General features: G+C 46.6%; 1 protein-coding gene across 1 annotated transcript; it reads right to left on the minus strand.

Moving 5' to 3' along the window:
• Positions 1-184: 184 nt before the first annotated feature.
• On the minus strand, positions 185-15,550 carry sacm1la (SAC1 like phosphatidylinositide phosphatase a). The gene is made up of 20 exons (XM_068333612.1): positions 15,417-15,550; positions 12,555-12,652; positions 10,913-10,987; positions 10,711-10,838; positions 10,339-10,488; positions 9,699-9,758; positions 9,584-9,617; positions 9,393-9,494; positions 8,453-8,538; positions 8,223-8,309; positions 8,057-8,125; positions 7,893-7,972; positions 7,081-7,179; positions 6,876-7,011; positions 5,904-5,973; positions 5,737-5,809; positions 3,077-3,170; positions 1,897-1,989; positions 1,665-1,722; positions 185-1,375 (listed from the first exon to the last, which is right to left on the minus strand). Exons 1-20 carry the CDS (start codon positions 15,443-15,445, stop codon positions 1,239-1,241), a joined length of 1,758 nt encoding a protein of 585 aa, XP_068189713.1. The 5' UTR covers positions 15,446-15,550; the 3' UTR covers positions 185-1,238.
• Between the last annotated feature and the right edge of the window lie 5,206 nt (positions 15,551-20,756).

Raw genomic sequence — 20,756 nt, forward strand, 5'->3', positions numbered from 1 at the left:
AGAGGTCCGCGGACCGCCTGAACAAAAAAGTTTTTTTTTAACCCATGTTAGAAATGATTTAAAATTATATTTTTTAAAAAAATAATATATATTATACAATATATATATAATTATATATATATTATATATATATACACACACACACTCTTAGCAAATGACGTGCAATAGTTCCACAAACCTTTTCCATAGACCATCAGTCTCAGTATTTTATTTTATTACTCATTCGGTCCAATCAGACATTTGTGTAAAAGTTACAATTAGTGTATGAATTATTGGTTAAACATGATTTCATCCATTCCTCCTTAACTCCTTGAGGTGGACAAATGTTCCAGACGTTAGAGATTCCCTCCAGGTGTTCCTGAGTTTCCACATTCACAAGAATGAAACAGATAAAAAGGTGTGACCACCTGGTTTCTAAAGCAGAGACGTGAACTTAAAGGTGAGCACAACATTAAAACCACTGAACACGATGAGATCACACGTCTGGAAACAGCTGACAGACATTCAAATGTAGAAACCATGAAGTGTTCAATGCACTTCACGCTTCACCAAAGTGCAAAACCATCAGTTATCTAAGTCGGCTAAATGATAACATACAGATTAACCAAATATTTATATTTCCTGTGCATGATTGTGAGGATTTAAAGCTCACCATGAACACACTACTCATGTGCACATGTCAGTGTCAGGCTGACAGACAGGAAGTTCCTCTGGCTGAGGTGAACACAACCCATTCTTTACTGGTGAGGATGAGTGTGTGAGGGAAAGGGAACATGTGATGGTGGTGAACACAGGTGATGGACTCTAGATGGTACGTTTATACAGTCAACACACTGCTGATGGTGAACGTCTCCACAGGAACACCTGTTACCCCCTTCAGCCTCTCAAGGATGGAGTTCAGAACCCCCCCTCCACCCTGAAGACACAACCTGACTGGAATGAAATCAGCCAGAGTCACTGGAAACACACCAGGACGTCCAGGATCACAATCGAACATGAATGTAATGAAGTCAAACATGGAATCAGGAGCGTGTGTGAAGGAGCAGAAACACGTTCCTGTTCACCAACCAGACACACACAAGGGTCACTACAGAGATCTGGAGGTCAGGTCTGACTGACGTAGTGTGTGCAGGTCGGACACACACACACACACACACACACACACACACACACACACACACACACACACACACCAGACCAACTCGCTCTCACACCGACTCACACACACACACTCGTGCTCAGTCCATCTTCTCCTTGTGAACCAGCTTCGGTGAATCCACGAAGTCCTCTCCATTGAACAGGATGATGGTGAACGTGATCACACCCGCCACCCCCCAGAACATCACGTAGGCCAGGGTCTCTGTCCACGTGTCACCTGGAAGACAAGCACGCCTGCCGTGAACAACAAATCACCAGCACAAGCTAACACCTATTGGTCCAGAAGGACACGCTCAGCTCATGTTTAAAGGGGCTCACAGCAAAACCACCAGCAGGTACTGGTTATCAACTGGTCACCAGTAATTCATAGATAGATAGATAGATAGATACTTTATTAATCCCGGCATTCAGGCATCCATCCATCCATCCATCCATCCGATCAGCTAATAGCTGAGATACACAATTGGAGTCCATCAATCACCATGATGGTGTGCAGTAGAACTCACCAGCCATGAGGAGACAGACGATGCACATGGAGAACGCCACCAGCATGATGATGGGCAGCTGTGGAGAACAAACACCATCAGTCACATGAATGGATCCACCATCAGTCACATGAATGGATCCACCACCAGTCACATGAATGGATCCACCACCAGTCACATGAATGGATCCACCACCAGTCACATGAATGGATCCACCATCAGCCCGATGTGGACAGAATTAAGCTCCACCCACCGTCAGGAACTTCCAGTCCTTCTGCACACGCAGAGGAGTCGCTCCGTTGGACTCATCCACTACAAAGTTCCCCAGAAACAGATCGATGGAGTCCTGAAGAACACACACATCACACACACACATCTGTTAATACACAGATCCCACTGTTAACATGATCTACAGCTCCTGTTCCTGCCATCAGAGGTGACTTTAGGTGTTCATAACTGTATGTAGCTGAATAAAGACACAATCTGCTAGCGGACTCAACATTTTACCACCAGCCTGTTGAAATATTCTGATTCTGCTTCTTTGACAAAACAAATTAACTAATATATTTGTTGAGATTTAGAATTAGGAGATCGTGAGGTGGTGTCCCCCACCTCGCGCCCTCAGTCAGCTGGGATTGGCTGCAGCCCCCCACCACAGGCGGTGACGCGGTTAGATGAATGAATGAATGATGGAGACATCTCCTGTCTGTACACATTGTGTCTCAGTAGTTACTGTATTTCCTTCATTTTTTTTTTACAATGTAATTTTTCATTTTAATAATAATTCCAACTAAACTGTATACATAATGGTAATATATATATAATGTATACATAAAGTTCCCTCTGAGCTGATAATGCTGGCAAAATTTTGATTCTGTTTCGGACTAAGCAATGAGTCCCTATAGACCACATTTTATTAGTGATTTTATCTCTGCTTTGAATTTAATATAAAAGAAACTGTTTTTCAATCTGATAATAATCTGATAATAATCTGATCATAATCTGATCATAATATACATTAAATGTGTCGATTATAATTATACTATAGAATTGTTTCTTTGCGAACATGGACAAGAGGGAACAGGGACACAAGGGAACACGAAGGAACACGGACACGAGGGAACAGGGACACGAGAGAACAGGGACACGAGGGAACACGAAGGAACACGGACACGAGGGAACAGGGACACGAGAGAACATGGACACGAGAGAACATGGACACGAGGGAACAGGGACACGAGGGAACAGGGACACGAGGGAACAGGGACACGAGGGAACAGGGACACGAGGGAACAGGGACACGAGAGACACGGGGGGCTTGAACCTTTTGCTGTGTTGGCCTGAATGAAATAACAAAGTTTTATAATGTGTCACTAAAGAATTTGTCTGGAGAAGCTGTTTCCTGTTCAGGGGTCAAAGGTGAACACACACACCTGTCTGAATCCGTCAGAGAAGTTGTTCTTGTAGTAGCGAATCATGGAGTTCCATCCGTCCATCACCAGGCCCCATGTGGTCCTCTTTCCCGTCCTGGTAGACATGAACTGGGATTAAACACCTGACCAGACTCTGGTGTCTCCACACTGACACCAGTCCTGCTCACAATAACAGCAATGTCCTTAAAATGGTGAGTAAACGTCAACATTCTCTAAATAAATTGTAATTTAATGAACACCAATGCGTCGGGGACACCAAACATTCTATTCAAAGCAAGAAAATTAGAAAAATATTTTATAATATTTCACAGAAAGTCAAAAAATTTAATGTTCAAAAAAATAGCAGTGTTGGCATCCGTCTATGGAAACTCAAAAATGTACAAATCAACTTTCCTATGACTCATAAACTAATACAGGCAAACCTGGGTTTCCGACCACAATTCATTCCTGAAGGCTGTTCAAATAGCGATTTGTTTGAATTCCAAATACATTTTTCCATTACAAATAATGTAAATGGTCTTAATCCGTTCCAAGACGCTAGAAAACTACCTTTTTTCAACGTAATATGTTATTTCATAATGTCATTTATATATCAAATTGTATAGTAACATGAAAGAAATGTAAAAGAAAGAAGCAAACACGAAAAAGAAAAAAAAACATGGATGTAATCAGGTTAGCCTACGGTACGAGTTACCGTCGTCTTTTGGACAGAAGTTTACGGTACCGTAACTCGTACCGTAGGCAATGGAACGCAGATCAAGTTAAAAATTATTGAATACAGTAAAGTAAAATAAAAAGCACGTTACCGTCACGTTTTCTCTCGACTTTTCTTGTGCTTGGTGGCGAGAAATAATAATAATAATAATAATAAAAATGTATTAGATTTATTTAACGCTTTTCTGGACACCCAAAGACGCTTTACACTGGATCCATTATCCATCCACTCCTCATTCACACTTGGTGATGGTAGACTACATGTGTAGCCACAGCTGCCCTGGGGCAGACTGACGGAGGCGTTGCTGCCAATCTGCCCCTACTACCCCTCCGACCACCAGCGGAACAAACACACTTTCACACACCAGCGAGTGCCCCACTGGAGGCAAGGAGGGTAAAGTGTCTTGCCCAAGGACACAACGACAAATGACTTGGCGGGAGCTGGAATCGAACCGCCGATCTTGAATCAATGGACGACCCGGTCTACCACTGAGCCACGGTCGCCCCAAAAAAGTGTTCTTTCGTGTTCGACTTCCAAATTTTGTTCGACTTCCAAGACAAAAAAATTGAATTTTTTTGCTCAAATTCCGATTTGTTTGACGTCCAAAGCGTTCAAAAACCAAGGTTTGCCTGTATTTAGTGTCTTAACCAGGGTTTGTGATAACTGCTTCACATCTGTGGTTCATGGAGTCGACCGACTCCTGGCGCCGGTCAGCAGGAACACCAGCCCAGGACAATTGTTCTACGTCCCATAATTCCTCTGTGTTTCTTGGTTTTGGTCTCATGAACAGCATGTTTTACATCAGCCCACGAGTTTTCTCCGGGGTCGAGGTCTGGGGATTGTCCTGGTCACTCCATTAGTTGGATGCTGTTTGTCTGGAACCATGACTTTGCTGGTTCACTGGTGAGTTTGGAGTCATCCTACTCCTTTTCGGACATGTTTTGTGTATTATTATTATCGTTGTTGTCAACACTGCCAGTCTTCTGATGGACTCACACTGATCCCTGGTGTGTGATAAACAGGACCAACACTATAGGACGAGAAACATCCCATATCATGATGCTAACACCACCATATTTAACTGTCTTTACCGTGTGCTGTGGATTCATTTCAGTGTTGGGGGGTCGCCTGACAGACTGTCTGTGGCCCTTAGACCCAAAAACAACAATCTGACTCCCATCAGTCCACAGAATATCACACCATTTCTTTTCTTACCAGTCAAAGTGTTCTTTAGTAAATTATAACCGCCTCAGCGAGTGTCTGTTTTTAACAATGGGACTTATGGGGGGGGGCTTCTTGTTGGTAGAGTGGCTTCCCATAGACGTCCTCTGATGGTAACCAGACTCGGAGACCACCTTAGATCTCCTCTGATCCTCCTGGAGATGATCAGTGGATGAGCCTTTGTGTGTTTGGTTCTCTGATCCGTTCTAGAAGGTGTTTTTATTTCTCTTCCCCGTCTTTCTGGGTTTTGCTGCCATTTTAAAGCGTTTGACATCATTTTAGATGAACAGCCTATACATTTCTACACTTCTTTGTAGGTTTTCCTGTTTTACCCATTTCTCTAACGAACCGTTTTACTCAGTTTTTCAGGTTAAACACAGCCAGTCTGTAATGTTTGTTCGGTGATCCTGAAATCAGGACTACCTGTTAACACCTCGTTGTTTTCACAGGATCAACCCCTCCCTGACTGAACACACCCCTTTCAGTTAATCATTCCATTTGACAGAATCAGCAGCGTGCTGGTCCTTCCTGTTGGGTCTGTTGGTTTTCTACACCTTTACTAAACCCTCCAGAGACTGACTTGTGGTTTGAGGTTGGACAACAACAGAGACTCATCTTGTTCCTTGTAATAGTGACTCCCATTATGGTGAACACAACTATAGTGATATAGATATTCCTATTCTTGTGAACACAACTGCATTTATTCAGGTGTTACTGACGTTACCTGGTGTAGTCGGTCTTCAAGGCCCCGGTTCCTGCGTACTGTACAGCACAGGTGTTAGCATTGTCAGCCCACGCTGGTGAGAGACAGAGAACAGTGAGACCACATGTTACACACACACACACACACACACACACACATACACACACACACAGAACTCTCTACAGTACCGTTCTTGTAGATCTTTTCAAACTCGGCCTGCTCCTCAATCCTCTGACCCACATTCAGAACCCCCATCCTCTGCAGAACCAAAGGCACAACACACACGCACGCACACACACACACACACACACACACACACACACACACACACACACACACACACACACACACACAGTGTTTTTAGTTGATTCATCAGACATTTGGTAAAAACCGTCAAAATGTCATTCGGGATACAACTCAATGAACAACATATGGTTTAAGCTGTCATTACAGTTCAGTTTAAATGTAAAATAAAGACATTTTTCGATATTTTCTTTCCAGTGTGTGTATACCACACAGTGTGTGTATACACACAGTGTGGTATACACACTGTGTGGTATACACACAGTGTGGTATACACACTGTAGGGTATAGTATGCCCACTGTATGGTATACACACTGTGTAATACTGTATAAACACTGTATGGTATACACAATACATGTAGTCTTCAACATACAAACACTCGTAGATACGAACAGCCGCGCCCCCACGTCCCACTCCTGTAGTTCCCCTTCCTGCCACAACCCCCACCAAGCAGCGTAACACTAACCCCCCATAGGTTCAGATTTCACGCGTCATGTAAACATGACTCAGCTTATGTCAGACTCAGTGAACAGTTTTCTCTGATGTCACTTCCTGTGGTCTTTTGGTCTTTCCTGTTGGAGTCAACTGCAGTGTTTCCTCCTTCTTTTCTCCACATCTCTGTGAACTTCTGAGCGAGAAACAAACCCACAATGCATTTCTGTTCATAGAGATGTTCACCAACATGGAGACTGAAGAAAATTCAGGCCAGGTCGCCAAGGTGAATAATTCACTGACTGACCTGATGGATCACTAACATTGGTGAGTTTTGAATAGAAACGTGTCGTTTAGTTTGTCGGCACCAGTGACATGAGACTGGTTATCTACCCCCCACTTCTACTGGGGCAAAAAAAGTTACCTGAAGCTGAGACTGAAGGGAGCGTCGGGCCAGGAGACTCTGGACCACGTTGGTTCTGTCCAGACAATCCATGCAGTTGCTCCGGAAGACTCCTCTCTGCTGGGCCACCACCTTGTCTGAGTTCACCAGGAAGTAACTGTAGGGAAACAGTCGTGAACACCCTCCTTCACACTACACCACCACACATCACACCTGGCTCACGAACCCGTAGTCGCTTTGTGTTTCAGCAACAGCATCAATCAGGATCTGGAGCCGCTCCCATCTCAGGTGGCTGCACTCTTTGTGGAAGTCAAAGGCGATATAACTGAGGAGAGAAGACAGAGGTCAAGAAGGAGACCTGAGTTTGATCAAACGTCTGATACCAGACTACAGGCTGCACTTAAACACTAGAGGAGAGCTGAATGGATAATAAACTCCTTCAGACATACCATTAGCTGTCCTGTCTAATAAAAAAAAAAGCACGTGTGGTATAAAACCCCATGTGGTATAAAACCCCATGTGGTATAAAACCCCGTGTGGTATATAACCCCGTGTGCTATATAACCCCGTATGGTATATGACCCTGTATGGTATAAAACCCTGTGTGGTATACAGTAATCCCTCGCACATTAACGCTCGCGATTTCACCTCATCGCGGATTTTTGGTAGGTAGTTAGTAGTGATACCTTACACGCATACTATTGGCTGACGGCATCCTGAAGTGCGCTACGTTCTGTGAGTCTCGGACTTCCATGAGACACAAAAGTGTTTTAAACAGTCTATCAGTGTTTTAAAGGTAATACAGATAGAAGGTGGTTTAATATCAGTATGGGGGGGGTTCATTAACGTTTAAATTACCATAAATAACAAGATAGTTTGTCCCTCTATCGCAGAATTCGTTAATCGCCTGTGGTTCCTCGAACATATTAACCAAAAAGAACAAGCGCACACTGTACACCTGCCTCCCTGTAGCTCAGCAGATAGCCAGGCGTCTCTAGAGGTGAATGTTCAGGTGGGTTCCATCAGGGCGACACCTACCTCAGCATGCCGTTATTCATGCCCGTCACCATCTTGTCAAAGGCCTGCTCTAGTGGCTTCTCTGAGCCCTTTTGATTCACCTGAAATAAAGGTGGCCTCATAAGTCTTTGTGTTTGATACCTGATGAACTAGTCATGATCGCAGCTTGAAAGAGAGGTTCTCACCAGGTTTAAGATGGTTTGCTTTCCATAGATGAGGAGCTGAGAGTCAAAGTGTCTTTGGAAACCATCCATCTTCAAAAACAAATAAATCCAAAGTCAAGTGGGAAGTGGATTTTAAACCTCTCTAGTTTCCAAATGATGCAGAAATTGGGGCTAGGCCTGCGCTTACATGATTGGTGGCTTTGTTGATAATAGGTTTGGGTTTATACTTGAGGTTGGGCCTCTGACTCCAGTAAAAAGGAATGGAGCCTCGAGTCTGGGGAGGAAAAACAAATCTTTTGAGATCCTTCCTGCACACATATTAAATTAAAGATTGCACTAAGAGATGGAGTATGAGCCAGGGATTAGTCAGGCACAACTCAAACAGTCTTCAGGAAGACTACAGAACCTTATACTTACCTGAACAAATGAAGCCTTGGCTCCCTCATACAAAACTATCTGTTCCGTCTCTACAAAGTTGGCTGCATGTCCTTCCGAATCTATCCCTGTGGTCAGCGAAACACAAAAGGTCCATCAGTGGTCTTTTCAGTGCTATTAGGCCATTCTGGCAGTCCTGATAGCAGAGACCCTTTATTCCAGCGACCCCACAACCCCCCATGAGGAAGAACTTGAAAAAAAGAGAGAGCCTGAAAAACGGTGATACTGACCTCCAACCCTAGAAGCCACAGAACCCACACACACCTGGGGGCCTCTTACCACAGCAGCTGGCCTGAGGGTCGGTGGGACGACGACCACCCTATGAAGGGTCAAGACTCCTAACAAGACTCAATGTCTTGGTGGATTGAGTCATTTTTAACTTCTGCTCCAACAGGAGTTTATATCTGGACTGTCAGAGCTGAAGACCCTCTTGGATCAGAGGAGAAACATCTTCAGCCAACCTGAAGCCAGTCCAGCTGACTCTGGTGTTTGATTTACCTCCACCCCACACACACACACATCCCTCTGAAAGACGAGATAACCTCCTACTTTTTCAAGGTCATTTAAATCTCTTTTTGCCCACTTTGAGGAAAACAAGCTGACTAGTAGTTATGAACACTTTGATATACTGTAGGCATACTTAATGTTACCCTCACCCCAAATCCAATAAGCTTTTAAGTGTACGGCTCAAAGTTGGAAAATATGCAAAAATAATACCTACATTTTTACCTAATAATAGTGCACAGAGAATATAGTGGCACTAGTGTCAGTGTAGACTGTACACAGGTCAGGAAGGTCAGTTGTCCTGTCAGTGGTGAGCGAGACAGAGTCCCTAACGTGACGACTCCTTTAGCCTCCACTAATCCACATAACCAAGGTGAACAGAACCGTTTATCTCAGTATGGGGGGGGCCTCTTCTCACCTCTAACGTAGTACCGAACACCAGCCCGGAAGCAGCTTCTTCTGGATATGAGAATCCACTCAAAGATCTTCCCATTGATCCGACAGGGCTTCATAACAATGACTGAGTCAGGAAGTGAAGGAAAAGCCTTGTGTGGGACTCATCTGGACACCCCCGTGCTCCAGGGACCGTTTGAAACAGGGAAAGGATACATCCATGAACAACTGGAAGAGCAAACCTGTGGAGCTGAGAGAAATGAAGACACCTCTACATGAAAGGCACTCATCACAAACACACCAGCTGGAGGACACCAGACCGAGAGGTTACCTCTGGTTGAGCAGCCAGTTCCCTCAGGAGGTTCCCGTTCCACACAAACCTCTGGTCAGCCTGCAACACACACATATTTTATAGATTGTACTCGATGATGTAAGTTTCATCTCATCACAAGGGAGACAGCGAGAGGCGAGGAGCAAGTGTCTCCCATGAGCTGTAGTCATGTGATACCGTAGGCTCATGCCATTGGCTGACAGCATCCGTGTGCTCTGCCTTCAGACTCACGGTTCCTCCTGCACGTTTACGGTTTGCTTTGTGAAGTTTTTTCTATGTGAAACCCGGGCAATGTCTCCAAACGTGCTGCTGGTTAATTGTCAGTGAGGGGAGGGTTCATCGACGTTTAAATCATACGTAATTAATGGAATAAATATTTGGTCGCTCTATATTGCAGATTTTTGTTTTTGGTGGTGGTCCTGGAACGAGGGATTACTGGACTGAACAGGTTGAATCTACACGGGGCAGCAACACATTTTTATTCCTCTGTGGAGCCTCATGAAGATGCCCTGGTCCAACAGGTCCAACAGGTCCAACGACCAAATAAAATTCACATTCATTATTTCACAGCCGCTAACACAGCAGACATCTCTGATGTGTTGATGGTCCTCTGATGGAGATACACGACCACACGTCTCACCCTCTCCAGCAAACTCATCTCCTGGAAGTCTGGGCTGGTGTTGGCCAGCCGCTGGAACGTGTGCGTCAAGTCGAAGTCGGTGCAGAAGTAGAAGCCGTCTGTGGTCAGCACGTTGTTGATCATGGAGAGGAACGTCTTGTTCTCCTGCAGCTGTGAGAGGAACCAACACATTTAACACTTGCGGTGCATTTCACAGCACACAACACTCATGATGGTGAACAGTCTGCTGACCAGGTGGTGAGAGCAGGTGTTACCATCTGATGTTCAGGAGAAACACTGCACGACTGACTGCTGGGGTATATGTTCAGTCATTCTACTGAACGTGCTTCCGTCACCGTGGAAACAGTTGTAGACAGAGCCGCCGCTCCTCACCTGGATCTCTGACAGGTGCAGCACCGTCTTCTTGTAGGAGATGACGTCGAAGTCCACAGCCTTCCACACGGCGTGGCCCAGGAGGCTGCCCACGTTCCTCTTCCTGGTGATGACGATCAGGTACATCCCTGTGTGGTGGAGGGGGTCAGCTGCTGCTGTGGGGGGGGGGGGGGGGGGGCAAGGCCTCAAAGACAGCACCTACCTGCTACCAGGCGGATGGTTCCCATGATGCCACAGATGGGTCTGGTGACGGCTGATGGAGGAACATCGTTTTTACCTGTCGAAGCACCACAAGAGTTCAAAGTCTCATCAATGAACACCAATAGATTAACATTAGAATCTCTAACATGGTCTGAATGTATTAACGTCAGCGGATCAATGAGGACCCTCCGTGTGTTTGGGTTAGGGTAACGCTGGGAGACCCACCTGGTGACAGTGTTCACGACTACATCACTGTGATGGTCATGTCTTTAATCTCTCTTATAATCTGGATTAATCCTGACTAAACTGTATTTTTATGAACTGTTATGATGTATTATGTTGGACTTCATCGCCACTGCTGAATCTAGGCCTCCTCTTTGGATGTGACCTTTAACCACCACACGAACAAACCTGGACTGTATTTTTGCCGTCTTAAAGAATCAGACAAGCTTTGTCTTAAAGGAGGCTACAAAAATAAAGTTATTTCCATGCTGGTTTTGTCATCAGGAGGCTAGAGTCCTAAAAGGCTAGAGATTTAGCTGATTCAGAACGCTGCTGGTGGTGCACTACAACATGGTATGAAGTTCTTCTCTCTCATGTTTGCATCACTGCACCGTGAAATCGAGAGGATTTAAATTCCTTCTCCTCACAAACAAAGCTCACCAATCATGGAACACCACGAGGTAAGCCTTAGAGTGGAATCCCCAACGTAAAGGAAAAGAGACCAGCCTATGAACTCATGGAGAACAGTTGTGGAAGAACATCAGGTGATCGGTATGACGTGGGAACAGATCAAGGGACACCACAGAACCCAGTCTGGTGGAGAAAACTGGTGGCGGCTCTTTGCTCCAGCAGGACAGAAGAGGATTAACAACTAACATACAAAGCCCTTAATGTTCATGTAGAAATACATCGTGTAGCCCCTGTAGCACCATGTAATGTAACTACAGCCGTGTGGTTCCTACAATCTCTGAAAGACAGGTTTATGTTAAGAGAGCAGGAGCTTCGCTCTTCAGGCTCCTCTCCTGTGGAAACACCTTCAAGTATCAGATAGTCTCTCTACTGTCCTTCATAAAACCTTCCTTCTTAAATCTTATGATTAAGGCTCTCTGAGGATGTCCCTTAACTACGCTGCTGTAGGGACGGACTACTGGGAGACGTCCAACAATGATCCTTCCAGGATGAGACTCAAGAGACCTGGTGTCTCCAGGACATCATGCAGGTCATGCACACTAAGGGGAAGCTGATGGATTACATCACATGTAGTCTATGCAGACCCGTGTTTGACATCCGCAGTACAAAGAACACTTGTCATTAAAGGCTTGAGTAACTGTGAGTCCAGTGGGCGCTACAGAAGTATTTTGTGTTGTATTGGTAAAAACAATATATCAGCTGCACTGAGCACGTCAAACTGTCCAGATTTCCCTTGGCTACTGCAAACGTGATCAACGGAGCAAACCTCATGTACATATACTGAATAATGTTTTCAACTGTACAGTTATAGGGATATTATATAAGGCATGTCTTCCTCATATATGTAGAAAATGGAACGGTTTTATGAATTGTAGTTGCATGTAAACTTATTTTCTGTCTTTAACGTGTCACACGGCTTCCAGGTTAGGGTTAGGGTTCCAGGTGCTTACCTGTGAGGGTCATCTCGTTGGAGACCCTGTCTATGGCCAGCACATCATCAGTCCCCTCATCGCAGGCCTCGATGAAGAACTTCTCTGCAGTTGTGTGCCTGGAGAAAGCAAGAGAAATGACTTAACTCAACAACTCTCCATTCTGCCACAGTTAAGGCCTTCAGAACCGCGCTGTCAGTACACCACACTTTACATAACTATTTGTTTTATTAAGAAGAATTTAAATTCCATTGTTGTTAACAGTAGCGTTTCACTAACTTGATGTTTCTTCATTCGTTCCCCTTTTCAGATTCCATCCAAACACTGTGTGTAACGTCAAAATAAAATCAGTGTGTGGTCGCCCAACACCTGCCTCATCACACCTGAACTAATCAATTAAAGGCAGAACAACTCAGAATGTACACCACTATACAGCTACCAATAGTAAGAGCAGTGGTCAACAAACACTCTGGGTTACCCTCTTCCCCGGTGCCCAGGTGGTGCATTACCTGGAGTCACCGCCCACATCCAGGTGCTCTATTTACTGTGACTAAGAATAAATATCAATAACCCAAATGAAAACCAATAATTGGGTGTGTCGTAGAATAAAATGTGTCGGATCAGCAAACAAGTTCACACAAAACAAAAGTAACCCGATTAAACACAAAAAACGGACCTGTGTACCTAACACATTTTAATTTTATACAGAGTGGTGCCACTTTAACTAATAACTGCTGTGAGCTGTGATTTCTGGTAGACGGACATCAGCCTCAGATGTCACTGGTGGAAATTTAATCCACTTCTTTCTGCAGAACCTGAATGTGCTGGTATAAGAGCTCGTGAGACGGACACGCCCTTCCAGCCTCCGCCTCAGGCCCACAGGTGGAGACTTTGACTGGGCCTTTCAAACATCTGTCAAGTGCGTCGCTCTTAATGCACCGTCTGAAAAACATGTCGGTGATGGGACGTCCTGTCTGGAGTCCCGCTCCGAACAAACTGACAGCGTTTGGACTGACGTGAAAAAAATCAGTCAGAACGCCACAGCATGAAACCATAATACCTGACTAATTATTGTACCGGTCTTATCATGAACAACACGATATGGCCCACCCACAACATCCACACATGGCCGAGGTGATGTGACAAAGGAAACAAGCTGTCATTCATATTTTATCATTCAGCTAAATCAAATTTAGCTCCATCAGATGAGCTTAGTTTTCAGAGAGAACCAGAAGGTGATCCAGGGAGCTTCTCACCAAAGGATTTCTAAAGTAAAGGTCATCTGGTACTGTCACAGTGATGTCACAGTGACGTCACAGTGATGTCACAGTGATGTCACAGTGAACTGATGAGCACACACACAAGAAAGAAAACTAAAAGCTGTTAAAAACACATGAATACCTTCAGGACCAGTAGTGGTGTTGTGTGGTTGGTCTATTCTACAGAGGTAGAGTTAAAGTTCACTCTTTCGCCCCCATCAGGGACGTCATGTTCTTCTTGCTGTTTGCTTGTTTGGTAGTGCAACAATTAATTAAGGTCTAATTAAAGTAATGAATGAATAATTAATTATAAGAACATACAAGCAGTTTGAAAGTTTTAAACTGTGAAAGAGTATACTGTATGTACAGTATCTCCATCGTGTCTCATCGTGTCTGTTTGACTGTTTCTCCATTGATACTGTTTTAGCTGTACTTAAATAGCAGACAAATGGAATGGAACACCGGTTCTGGTGAGCTGTGACTTCCTCCAGGCAATCAGATGAATAAAAATACAAACGGTTGAACGTTAGGCTTCAACTTAGTAGCATCATGATGGTCTGAACAACTTAACTAATCTGTCACAACCCTAACCCTACCCTAACAATAACCCCAAACTTTACCCCTACCCTAACAATGACCCCAAACTTTACCCCTACCCTAACAATGACCCCAAACTTTACCCCTACTCTAACAATGACCCCAAACTTTACCCCTACCCTAACAATAACCCCAAACTTTACCCCTAACCTAACAATAACCTCAACCCTACCCTAACAATTACACGAATCCAGGCAATAACCCCAATCCTAACAATAAACCCAACCCTAACAACAACCCTTCTTCTTCTTCTTCTTCTTCTCCTTTGGGCTTTTCAGTTCAGGGGTCTCCACAGCCAATCAGTGTCCTCCATCTAACCCTGTCTTCTCATCCTCTTCTCTCACACCAACTACCTTCATGTCCTCTTTCACTACATCCATAAACCTCCTCTTTGGTCTTCCTCTAGGCCTCCTGCCTGGTAGTTCAGAACTCAGCATCCTTCTACCAATATATTCACTATCTCTCCTCTGGACATGTCCAAACCATCTCAGTCTGGCCTCTCTGACTTTATCTCCAGAACCTCTAACATGTGCTGTCCCTCTGATGTACTCATTCCTGATCCTATCCATCCTGGTCACTCCCAGAGAGAACCTCAGCATCTTCATCTCTGCTACCTCCAGCTCTGTCTCCTGTCTTTTCCTCAGTGAACAATCCTACCCCTACCCTAACAACAACCCCAAACTTTACCCCTACCCTATAACAACCCCAATCCTAACGCTCCCCTAACAATAACACCAATCCTAACCCCAACCCGACCCCCCACCCGGTGGGTACCGTGCAGCTGACAGCCAGCCTCCGGTGGGGCACCGGGCGACAAACCCGTTGATCAGACATTCGGGGTCGATCCACTTCCGGTGCGCTGAACGCAGCACCATGATGAATGGCTGTTGTGTGAAACTTGGCTGATCCTGCTTCATGACCCCCCCCCCCCGAACTCCAGCGGTCACGGGACGCAGGGGGCGACCCGCTTCGAGACGGACGCGGAACCGAGTGACCGTGTGTCGGGGCAGGAGCGTCCGGTACTCACAGGTTGTATCTCTCATAGGCGGTCGCCATCTTCCTGCGTCTCCTCCCGTGAGCCCGACACGCGTGACGACAGCAGCGGCCTGCAGCGGAAGGAGCTCCGTGGACAGCCTGGCGCCACCGGAAGTCTGCTCCGGGGACTACGGTAGTTCAGCTTCAAAATAAAACGCAGCTTCCGGTGAATAAACGTCACGTCCTCACGGAACATGAATAAATTAATGAATAACTGAACAAATAAAAATATATTTTAACATTAAAACAAATAAACAGATTGCATCCTGTATGAAATGATTTAAAGCACTAGGTTTTAAAATAAAGGTAATGACCTGCTAACTATCATTATTTTGAAGGAGTTTCTTTTCAGTTTATTTTTTATAATATAAACTATGAGTTAAATATACAAATAAAGATTACATTTACAGTCAGGACAACAGTGTTAATGGGTATGGCCCACTAACCGGTCCACCACTGGGCTGGAACTGGGGTGTGTGTGTGTGTGTGTGTGTGTGTGTGTGTGTGTGTGTGTGTCCTATATCCTTACTCTAATTTTAAAGAAGAATTAGAAGAAGAAAGTTGTGTCATTAAAAATGTCCCAATAGCAGGTTTACCAAAGGACGAGTCTCAGATGAAAGGATCCAAAGGACAACCTGTCCTGGGGAGAAGATGAAGGAGGAGGAGGAAGAGGAGGAATCTCCTGGAGCAGTGGGTCTCCAGTGGGTCTCCAGTGGGTCTCCAGTGGGTCTCCAGTGGGTCTCCAGTGGGTCTCCAGTTGGTCTCCAGTGGGTCTCCAGTGGGTCTCCAGTGGGTCTCCAGTGGGTCTCCAGTGGGTCTCCAGTGGGTCTCCAGTGTAAATGAGGTGACCGCTGGAAGCAGGTGTTAAAAAGGTCAGAACTCAAAGAGCTTTTGATCAGATCAAGAGGATCTTAGGGTTTTGAACATCACAGACACACAGAGAGGATTTGAACCGTCACCTGGACACCCTGACAGGGTATTATGGTCTGTCCCAAGGTAGACGACATTATTCTCTGTCATGCTTTATTCATGCTTTTATTTTCCCGGGGAGCTGAGGTTCCGGTGTTCGGTCGGTCCCGGGGTGTATCTCCTGAGGACACCATGGGGGGCTGGCTTCTCTAAACGGTGGTTTATTTTCTGTACGTTCAAATGATTCCCGACGGACCCCAGCCCGTGTTTACATCAGGCATCGTCCTGGACACCCCAAGCCCCGAGAGAGGACCCACATATAACCCCCAGCGAGGCGCCGACCGGCCTCTGATCCGCGTGTCCGGGGGGGCAGGAGGCAGGAGTCGGCTCGATCCTGGAGTATGACCGGAAGAGAATGAAGACCCGGAGGGGGCCCCGGGGCCTCACGCCTGAACCGGGTCGGGCTCGGACGCAGCCCCCGGTGGACTGACCGCCCCGGGAGGGGGCAGAGACGGCTGAAGGAGGTGGATGGAAGGTAGGGCCCGGGTGACGTGGGGGGGTTGTGGACTGCAGTGAGGTGGGGGCTCTCCGCTCCTGGGGGGCCACTGGAGCGGACAGGACCGTTTAGGTGGGGTAGAACGTGTTTCTATGTGGGTGGGGGTAAACACCCGGGCTCCAGTGGCCCCCGCGGCTGTCACTTGTTCGTGTGGGGGGGGGGGGGGGGGGTTTCCGCTGAGCACGTGGCGCCCCCCCCAGCCGCGGTGATCTGTCTGCAGCTCGCTAATGCATTTCCGGTGGTTCCGGGGGCTACTTCCGGTTCCAACTGGAACATGAGTGGCTGTGGGTCGGGGGGGGGGGGGGGGGGCCCCAGTCCCCTAAGGGTTAACGACAGTATTCTGACCCCTGTACCTGGGTTATGGCCTTCATCCCATAACGTCTGAGGAACTGTGGGGGGGGGGTAGGGTTGGGGGGGTCGCATTGTATGGAGAGAGGAGAGTAGAAACTGTTCATGACAGAGAGCTGAGGTCCGTTTGTTCCAGCAGGTAATCTGAGGAGACCCCTCCCCCTGACGACGCCCTGGAGGAGACCCCTCCCCCTGACGACGCCCTGGAGGAGACCCCTCCCCCTGACGACGCCCTGGAGGAGACCCCTCCCCCTGATGACGCCCTGGAGGAGACCCCCCCCCCCTGATCACACTGGCTCCTGACTGGGTGATCCTTCTACCTGGGGTGTCTGTCTGGAGCTGTGAGTGCCTGGTGGGTGAGAGTCGGGGCTGGGGGGTGTGGGGGTGAGAGGCGGGGCTGGGGGGTGAGAGGCGGGGCTGGGGGGTGTGGGGGTGAGAGGCGGGGCTGGGGGGTGTGGGGGTGAGAGGTGGGGGTGAGAGGCGGGGCTGGGGGGGTCCTGACACCCACATGGCAACACGTTGGGATGATGATTCACTAGACTAGAGTCTCTGATCACCATGAAGCTCTTTCACAGTGCACTGACGGGTGTGTTGCTGTTCACACACACACACACACACGGTGAATGTACACACTGGTCCAACACTGTCCTGTCTGCCCCCCCCCCAGGCAGCTGACCCCAGGCCTGCAGCAGGAGCCCCCCCTAAAGGTAGGTCTGAAGCCTTCAGGCGGCTGTTGGTCCTGATGTGTGGAATGATGAACGTTCATGACTAGAGTCTCTGAGGAACCCTGATGTTGTTTCACAGTCCTCTGACCACACACACACACACACACACACCCATCAGTTTTCCACCATGAGAACATGAGCAGCTGGAACACCCCTGACCCGGTTCCTCTGGTTCCCCTCAGACAGGAGGTGGACCAGAGCTGAGGGGGAGGACCATCGTGACCCTGAGAGGAGACGCCGTGAGCCTCCAGCTGTACGTATAGAATCTATTACCTATACTATAGATTATAGATCAGCTCCTTCATGTGGACTGAATTTAGCAGGATGGAGGCTCGTCCCAAAGCTCTCTGATTGGCTGGTGGTCCCGGTCTGCACCCTGGGGGACACGGGGGTGTCGGTCTGGTCTGATGGTCGATGATGATGCAGTTATTCGGTTCTACTGATCTTAACTGAAGTTTCCTCGCAGCGCACTGAGACCTCAGACTGGACAGAAAGGAATTATGGGAGTCAGAGTCTCAGAGGAACGGGCTTCAGATAAATCCAGCGTGCTTCAGCTTCAGCTTCAGTGTGTTCTTGTTTAGCACTGGTGAAGTCATGATGAAACACTGTCCCCCCACAGGTCCGTCTGAGGGGGAGGAGCTACAGCGTCAAGGTGACCCCTGTCCATCCCTCAGCTGGCCTGGGAACAGCTAGATGACGCATCTTGGGGGGGGGGGGGCAGGTTATTGATCAGTGTCCATTCTCGTGTAGCTGGATGAACTGTATTATAGAATGAAGTTCACAGCTGATGAGTGGATTTCTGTTGATTTTTAATTCAAGTTGATTAATTTTGTGAATATTTTAAATCCATTTTGAAAATCTTGGTGATAATTTGTCTCGTCAGCTCAGAGTCACAATGCATCAGATAATGGGTTGTATGTCAGCAGACTGGTGACCGGATGGATATAAATGATAGAGGCCAAAGAACACGTCATTAGATTTCACTTCACTAACTGGACGGCAGGAGGAGGACGGCAGGAGGAGGACGGCAGGAGGAGGACGGCAGGAGGAGGACGGCAGGAGGAGGACGGCGGTGCAGACGTCAGAACTCGCTGCAAAGACAAAGTTGTCAAACAAGTGGTGAAAAGTGTCTTGATGTTAAGTAAAATGTTTTAACATGTTATTAAAATAAAAGGATCTCCCATACGACACCGTTGTGGAAAGTACAATTAAATGTCAGTAAATCAGTCGACACCAACCTGATCCAACCACTGGTGGAATACATAACTGGGTCGTTTTTAATTTTACTGTCATATATTACAAAATAACGGACATGGGGACAGATTTATGTTATAATTGTGCTCGTCCCTCTAAGTGCAGTAATTGGGTGCACCTGTAACAACCACAGATCAGAGCACATGGTGAGGGCCCCCGACCCCCCCACCTTTGGCTCCACATTAACTGGAGTAACGTCTCTGAAGCCATGGAGGACGTGAAGATGTAAACCAGTTGTGAAGAACTGAAGATCTTCCTGGTGACACGGCTCCAGTGGGTTGATTTAACAGCTCGGTGTGAATAAAGGTTCTCTGGTCAGAGCTCCTTTATTCAGGTCAGCCATGCTGTCCTCACTGGTCTGTCACCGTTTAACCAGTCAGCAAGCATTTACCAGCAAGAACTTCACAGGCTGGTTTCATTTTAAAAAATAACTTTCATCAGTTTGCATTTACATTTTTTGAAGTAAATTTGGCTAAATATTAAAGACCTGGACGACTGGAGACGCCTGAGCACAGGGTCTGAAAACTACCATGGTTCTATACACACACACACACACACACACACACACACACAGGTCACAGCCCCTGGCCTGAAGTGATGGGGCTACTTGGGGTCCCTGATGTCATCAGGCCAGCAAGTTTCCTCATCTTAGTACCCCTTCCTCACCTGATCGGTTGCTATGGGGACCCTCAAGGTGGGGTGGGGGAGTGAAACCTGTTCAAGGAGGTTAGGGGTGGGGTGAGTGAGTCGAACCTGCAGGGAGTGGGGAGGTATGGGGAGGTCACTCAGGTTTGGGGGGAGTCAGTGGTGGTTCTGGGGGGGGGGGGGGGGGTGCTGTCAGAGCTGACTTTGCCCCCTCTCCAGTGCCTTCTACACACTGAACTCCCCACACTTAAAATGTGCTGGCTGAGCAGGGACGTTAATTCAGGGGTCCCCCCGGGTTGATTGTTAGGGGAACGCTGTAGCTTCCTGGGGGGGCACAGACATGAATGGAGTCTGAATTATTCAGCATTTCATTAATACAATAATATTAATATAATAATATATCTTTAACAGAATTCTGCTTCAGCTTTGATCTGGACTTTTCCTTAAATTTGTATTCAATTTAATAAATTATATCTATAAATGTATAGAAGTTAAAGTGTATGGAACACGAAAAAGAAAGGAATTCTTTTGGCTGGTCACGTGACCACATAAGCCGGAAGTCAAAACGGAACTTACCGGTTACGTAACGTGACGTAAAAATGTTCCAGAGTAAACTACAAGCCCCAAAAACTAAAACTAAACTCAAATATAAAAATTATCGTCACTGAAAAAATACAAATACTTCACATAAAATAAATCTGTAAAGATTATACGTGATCTTTCTTTGTCTACTGTTCTCCATCCCGTTGACATTATATGCAAATTGTTCCTGAGTGTTCCTGAGGACTAATATCATATAAAGTGTTTTCCTAAAGGTTAATACCTGGCTGACAGAATGACACTACTGGCGGATCTAAACCGAGCCAACTCGGTACTGACCCGCTGTGATTTTATT

This window comes from Antennarius striatus, chromosome 14, assembly GCF_040054535.1.
Source record: "Antennarius striatus isolate MH-2024 chromosome 14, ASM4005453v1, whole genome shotgun sequence".
In the NCBI taxonomy this organism is placed as follows: Eukaryota; Metazoa; Chordata; class Actinopteri; order Lophiiformes; family Antennariidae; genus Antennarius; species Antennarius striatus.